The 7,043-nt window shown below is 39.4% G+C and overlaps 1 protein-coding gene across 1 annotated transcript in view; it reads left to right on the top strand.

Moving 5' to 3' along the window:
* wnt7ab (wingless-type MMTV integration site family, member 7Ab) overlaps window positions 1-1,963 on the top strand; it is a 10,688-nt gene extending 8,725 nt beyond the window's left edge. Inside the window, exon 4 of the mRNA XM_016519369.1 lies at window positions 679-1,963. Within this exon, the coding sequence (XP_016374855.1) occupies window positions 679-1,161 (483 nt within the window). The 3' untranslated portion in view covers window positions 1,162-1,963. The remainder of the gene's footprint in view (window positions 1-678) is intronic.
* The last annotated feature ends 5,080 nt before the right edge of the window (window positions 1,964-7,043 follow it).

Genomic DNA, 7,043 nt, shown 5'->3' with positions numbered 1-7,043 from the left:
AAGTTAAAACCGTAAAACCTAAAATGTTGCTACCGTATTTTTTACGGTAAAATTCCGGCAACCACAGCTGCTGTTTTTTTACCGTAAATTTTACGGAATTTTGATTTTACAGTGTATGAGTAACTTTGCAACTACATCTCAACTAACTCTCATTAGAGTATTAGTAGACTGTTGGGTTACAGTTAGTAGAATAAGTTAACATTGCAAAGTTACTTACAGTCAGTAGAATGTGTGTTGTGGAGCATCAACATAATGTGTTAGCAGATATTAAGCAGACAGTCTTCTAATACTGTAATAACTGCTAGTTGACATGTAGTAGCAAAGTTATTTATAGTTAGCAGACTATCTAAAATGGACTATCAAAATAAAGTGAATATTGCTGTCTGTGCCAGTTACAGACTACGTGACGTTCTGTGAAACTGGTCAATTCTGAATGATCAAAATCTGCAGTCTGGCCTCTGATTCCTGCAGATTGTAAATTGGGCCAAAGTCATGCAGTGTAAGCCAGCCTTAAGTTCAAAGCAAACCTTTTCAGTCTGAAGACTGAATTTTAAACAAAACATCAACGTGAAATGACATTGCAAGCACAATGCCTTCCTCACAAAGAAGTAAAATTTTGATGCATATGACTAATTAAAGCACTGATGTTTCATATTCCTGCTGCTGTGCTGGTCTCAGGTCCTGGAGAGGAACATGCGGCTGGAGTGTAAATGCCACGGTGTGTCTGGATCCTGCACCACCAGAACCTGCTGGATGACCCTCCCCAAGTTTCGCGAGCTCGGCTACATCCTCAAAGACAAATACAGCCACGCTGTCCACGTGGAGCCGGTCAAAGCCACGCGCCACAAGCGGCCCACTTTCCTCAAGATCAAAAAGCCCTACTCGTACCGCAAGCCCATGGACACGGATCTGGTGTACATCGAGAAATCGCCCAGCTACTGCGAGGCGGACCCCGTGACGGGCAGCGTGGGCACTCAGGGCCGGGTGTGCAATAAGACACTGGTGCACCATCCCAACGGCTGTGAGCTGATGTGCTGCGGCCGCGGATACAACACACACCAGTATTCACGCGTCTGGCAGTGCCACTGCAAGTTCTTCTGGTGCTGCTACGTCAAATGCAACACTTGCAGCGAGAGGACAGAGGTGTACACATGCAAATGAGCGATGCTTATGGACCGTTTGACCTAATTTTTGAGAGGGCCTTTCATCCTGACATTACTGTAAAAGATGACTTAATCAGGTGGCATTTGTTCTTTTGCACAAGACCTTACTACAGATATGCTTCCTTCACTTTAATGGAAGAACATAAAGATTTGTCTGGAGAAAGAATTGCGTGAGACGGAACGTGGAACTAAAAAGTGTAAACTACTGTACTTTTGATGCCACCGAGTTTTCTCCGCTTTCTTCACTAAATCTAGAGCGTTACTCCAGTCTGCAGGATCCTGAAGCTGTCTGGATTAAAATAAGGCTCTCTTGTCTTTTACCTGCTGTAAAACCCATTACAACTGCACCTTGATTTAACCAGCGGCGCTACTGGGTCATGGACGTCTTGCAGACATGCAGTGAAGCTTACAGAGATATTAACAAATAGATCAAAACAGCATGGTTCCAGAAGTAAATTGAGATTTTAATTTGATTTCTAAAGAAAATTCCTAAAGAGAAAATGAATGGGGAAGTACTCCTGGAACCAAGGTTGCTGAAAATATGCACGATCACTGTTGTGCTCTGTTGTGAAATTCTTCCAAACTGATTTTATTTATTTATTAAAAAACAATGTTGTTAACTGTAATTAATGAGACACTGGAAAGAAATAGTGGATCTGCATCCCTTTATGAATACACTGAGATTTTGTATCTTCTGAAAGTATAGCTTTTTTAGTTTACATAATGCATTGTTAAAAAAACAAGCAATATTTTTTTCTATGAGAAATTTCCTGTATGCTGCTAGTCTGGAATAATCACATTCGCTGTAATATTAAGAAACTACTGACCACAAGCTTTTTGTAACTGGTATAGTGATAAATCCAGATGTAGAGTTCACACTGAAAATATTGGTAAGAGAGTATATTTTGTGAAAGAATATTTTTATATGAATGTTTTATTTATACTTTACCATTTCTGAAAACCACTCCGTTTGCATTATGCAGTCATTTTAATTTGTGGGTGACAAAGTTGGAATGTGGATGTTAATTATTAAAATCAAACTTAGATCTCATGCAACCATGGCTTATGTTGTTAGTAGTGTTTGATAGTGGCAAGCAACACTATTACTCGTGCTCTTACCTAGATTTAGTGATTTGAACAAACCCATAACTTTGTGCAGCTGACATGAATGATTCTTAAAGTCATGCAGCTTGATGAGTAGAGGTGTGCTGTTTCTAAGTGATGGTGGGCGAAACATGGGACCTGAACCATATCTAGAGACCAGAACATTACAGACAGGACAGCAGAGAGTTGTGCAGCATCTCCCAACACCTCAGCACTTAAGCACTTAAAACTTCAGCAAACACAAATCACATAAAACACCCTAACGTCGCACAACACAAGCTGACAAGACCAGCACCGCTCACGTTTCCTTCAGAATATGTCGTTTTTGTTTGTAGTGTTAGTGTTCCTCATGTGTGATGCTGCCACAGTTTGTCTTGTTAAAGTATTCAGGCTGAATAAACATTACACCACAGTAATACCCACAAATGCTTGGTTTTGGGCAGTAATTCCAGCTCCGCGTGTAATTGATGAGCGCAGTGAGTGTTATGCTGATGACTTGCTCAAGGGGGCGGAGCTGGAGTTGTCAGGTGATTGATGACTCTGACATTTCTTTCATTCAGACCTTTGCTACTAGTTGCTAAACAACTCCATTGACTGCTGCGCAATGTCAGCCAGTCACGCAGGCTAAGTCAGCTTGCCCATTAGCGCTTACACGTGATAGCATTTAGCTTTCTCAAAAACATACACACAGAAGAACTGGTAACGCAAGACATTAATCTCAAGATCATAGTGAATTAAGTCAGCAGAGAAGTGTAGAGGTCCTGTCATCGAAACTCAAGCTTCTGTTTGTTTTTGTGTCGTAGCAATTGCCAAAGAGTAGTAAAAATGATCACTTAGATCGCAATTAAATTCTCAGCTGTGTTTGTACATAAACATCACGTTTTCACTGCCAAAGCTTGTGAGACATCGGCTATGCTGATAACATAAGGCCATTTTTGTTTAATATAATACTGTAGTATTTTATATCGCATACTGCATTTTCTAACAGAATGCCACTTGTGTTTATTGGAAGTCACTTGTTGATATCAAGTACAATCAGAGTATAGAAATATCAAATGAATATGGATAGCATAGCTCAGAACTCATAGATCTTTTGATTTTGGGTGAATTTAATGAGAAATTGTGAAAACTCTCAGACTGCAGACTCTGTGGGTCTGCAAACTGCATGGATGCTGACTCACTGAGACATATCAGTTTGAGACAAAGTTGTGATGAAGTTTTTTAATATGCTGCCACATATTCTAGAGCGTTCTGTGAGATTGATGCGGTGCATTCTCTGATCATTGGACCACAGGGACAAAAGTCAGAGCTGAACTTTAAACAGATATATGCTTTTCCACAGTGCTTGATCCTGCTTTACACAGTCCTTGCTGATTATAATGAACAGTAAATGTTGATCGGCCCATTTTTCACTCAAATTGAGGGTAAAAACCACAAAGATAATAATAACAGCAGTGATTGCATGTAGTGAAGAGGGGGAAGAAGCGTGTGTTTTGCACCCGCTGCCTGTCTATAAATCACCCAACACATAATTGCATCAGTCATCCGTTTGTTTTTCATCTGGTTGAGACATGCACACGCACCTAGAGGAGCGCTGCGGATCGCATGCCAGTCTTTCTCTGGTCGTCATGTGCTTGTAGAATAAGTCGAATAAGTGTGTGTTTGACTTCTGAAGGAAATAATGTCACAGGAATTGTTCAACAGCAACACTTCTGCGTCCTCTGTGTTATGGAATATGTTTTGTTATGGGATATGAAATGTTGTTTTTGACAGCTTCTCTTTGCATTGTAACCTTTCCAAAAGGTTCGAAGCTTCAGAAACCCCACAGGGAACATTACTAGACGCTTAGATTAGACTTGTAAAGTCGCAAAGCTGATATTGTTGAGAAAGAACAAAAGCTTCCCCTTTAGGTGTGTATTTCGCAACACTGTTTGAGATATGAGGAGATGGATTTGTGAGTGAACTTAAGTAACAACTGCCTTTGAAGATCATGCATGAATTCTTGTTCTGGGATTCGTATAAATCGTAGAGTCCCATATGATACTTTTCATCTTTCGCTGTGTGGTTGGGTGTGGGGTATGTTGGTCCCTCATGCCCCCCTCCACCTTTAATGTTATCTGAGAAACGATTACTGCAAACCTCACATGTCTGGAGTATCTCCGTGTGCAAAACTCAAATGATCCCATTTTCTCTTTGGGTGTGAATTCCTTACACAAACCCCACGTTAACTTTGAGGAAGCCATGCTGCTTATTGCACAAAGCAGACACAGTTGTTCTTATTTGATTGAGTACACGATGAAAAACGACAATGTAACCTACAATGTGCTTCATGTAAAAGCATCTAAATTAAATGCAACTGGTTTTATTCAAGTCAAAAATATTAGCTAATATGACTGATTCAACCTGCTACATAGGGTTACACCAATAAAAATCTTTTATTAAGGGTCTGATGAGACAGAAGAGCTGCAAATCTCCACTTTTTACGTTGTATAAATCAGCTCAACTCAAGTTGTTCTCCATGTCTTTCAGAATCGATATCTTTATGATGCAAATGACTGCTGATCTCCAGGCTGGCGTATTAGTGCTGGCAAATGGTGATGAGTCTTCCTCTTTGAAGCTGCTGTATGTCTTTCATGTCCTCTGGCTTAATGAGCACATGTACAGATCAACAGTGTTGTGACAACAGCACCACGTCTCAGTCCAGATCACTGTTGGTGAATTAAAGACATGTTTACTGTGTCAACAGTGCTTTAATATACAGGAAAACATGGACTGTCTTGTTCGACTTTTTGTCTCACAAAACTGAGTCAGTCTATGAATGTGTTTGGTAGCACTGATTGCACTTATAGCTACTATGGCAAATTATTTCTGGGCTACAAAGATAATGATCACAGTATATTTTTAATTTGCCCTGCATGCTAGATTGCTAATGGAATTTATGGCATAAATTGGGACTAATTTTAAAAGATCCTAATGGGATCAAATAAGAATATCTGTAAGGATATCTCAAGATCGATCCTATGGCAGGGCTCTTTAACTCTGGTTCTTCTGTGTACATTATAGCTCCAATCCTGAACAAACTTATCAGATTCATAGATATTAACAGCTGCATTCGGCTTCATATAGGAGCACTACTCACATCCATAGTATGTCCTTCATTAATAAATGTTGTAAAACTCAGAAAGCATTTCATATATATGGTTCAGATATACAAAGGAAACAACTCACTATCTCTATGCAAATGATTGCTGCTGTATACCATGATTTGATCAAAAAAAAAATCTGATTTAGATATATAAACATGGATGTTTTTGAATCAATAGATTCATTTATGTTTTTTTATTTGCATATATGATCTCTCTATGTTACAACAAAGTATTACAACAAGTTTCAAGCATCAGTCAATGCCCTGATAGTATATATATTGTAAGAGTATATTGTAAGTTTTTCCTGTAGTACATTTCTGTCAGCAAACAGAAGAAAACAAACAACACAGGTAAAGGACAGTCTCACAGAGCTTTATTAGAGGTTTCAGGAGAGGAGCAAGGTGAGATAATGAGCTGATAATCTTGAGCTGAACAGCTTGTGTCTGATCCGGTGTGCTGAGCTGAAGACAGATGATTGCTGTCGACTGGAGTGGGTCTGATGAACAGGTAAGCAGAGAAGGTAAGCTGATGCACGCAGGTAAACAACAAGACCAGACACTGAGGTGGTGATGGGAAGGTGGCTTTATACTGTGACTGACAGGTGAAGTGCATCAGAATTCTGGTGATTGTGAACGAGTGAGTGGAGCTGAAGGATCTGGCGTGACTTTTGGGGATGAATTTTGAATTTTGGGGATGTTATATAATTGTGACAAACTAAATGATGTTTATGACAAACTAAATTAAGTGAAAATCAGCTGCGTTGGAATTAAACTCTGCAGGACTCAAGTTGAAGTTTCCTGTCCTCCAATATAACTCTGAAACTGCAATTCTGGAAATAAAATGCAATTACACTTCATTCAGTAGGATTGTATTTGATCGTTAGTGTAATTGTAGAGGATTCTTTTTTAATCTCATGAAGATCCTGTAGGAATGTTTCCAAATTATGATGATGACATTCCGTTAGAAATCCTGCGCATTCCATTTGTGCATTACAGGATTCATTTGAAGACGATCATTTCAAAGGTTACCCATCATCCTCACTGATGATTTGAAGTATTAGTTGTGCTATGACAACTGTTTTTAAAGACAAACTGAGTTCGTTAGTTTTCACCATAAACTGAATGTTTACAAATTCCCTCCCCACTTACTCTCTCTCGCTCTCTCTCTCTCTCTCTCTCTTTGTTTGAAGTAAATGCACATGTGAGTTAGAGGAAAGATTGATGTCATAATGAGTGTGATGGCATGCTTTAGTCATTTAAACTGGCAGTATCATCTCAAATTATTTCATGGCTTTCTGCAATGCTACATTTCAGAGCAGGTCCAGACAGGAGTGGAGATGTAGGAGTGAAGGCTGCGAGAGACAGCAGAGGCTGTGTGTTACAGTGCCTGCAGGACATGAGGAGCTCACTGTAAAAAACATCTGCATATATGATCCCTGCTAGAACTCTTTTCAACTGCATTGAATTGAATTTTGAATGCACTCTATAAATATATTTCTGTCATGACAACTCTCGGAGGGATTGGCATGGTAATGTACATGACAATGTTAATGTACACTGAACTAAATTATAAACGCAACACTTTTGCTTTTGCCCCCATTTTTCATGAGCTGAACTCAAAGCTCTAAGAC

Source organism: Sinocyclocheilus rhinocerous, unplaced genomic scaffold, assembly GCF_001515625.1.
Source record: "Sinocyclocheilus rhinocerous isolate Xijiao unplaced genomic scaffold, SAMN03320098_v1.1 scaffold569, whole genome shotgun sequence".
In the NCBI taxonomy this organism is placed as follows: Eukaryota; Metazoa; Chordata; class Actinopteri; order Cypriniformes; family Cyprinidae; genus Sinocyclocheilus; species Sinocyclocheilus rhinocerous.
Note: the sequence above shows the minus strand (reverse complement) of the source record. Positions and strands in the feature narration are given on the sequence as shown.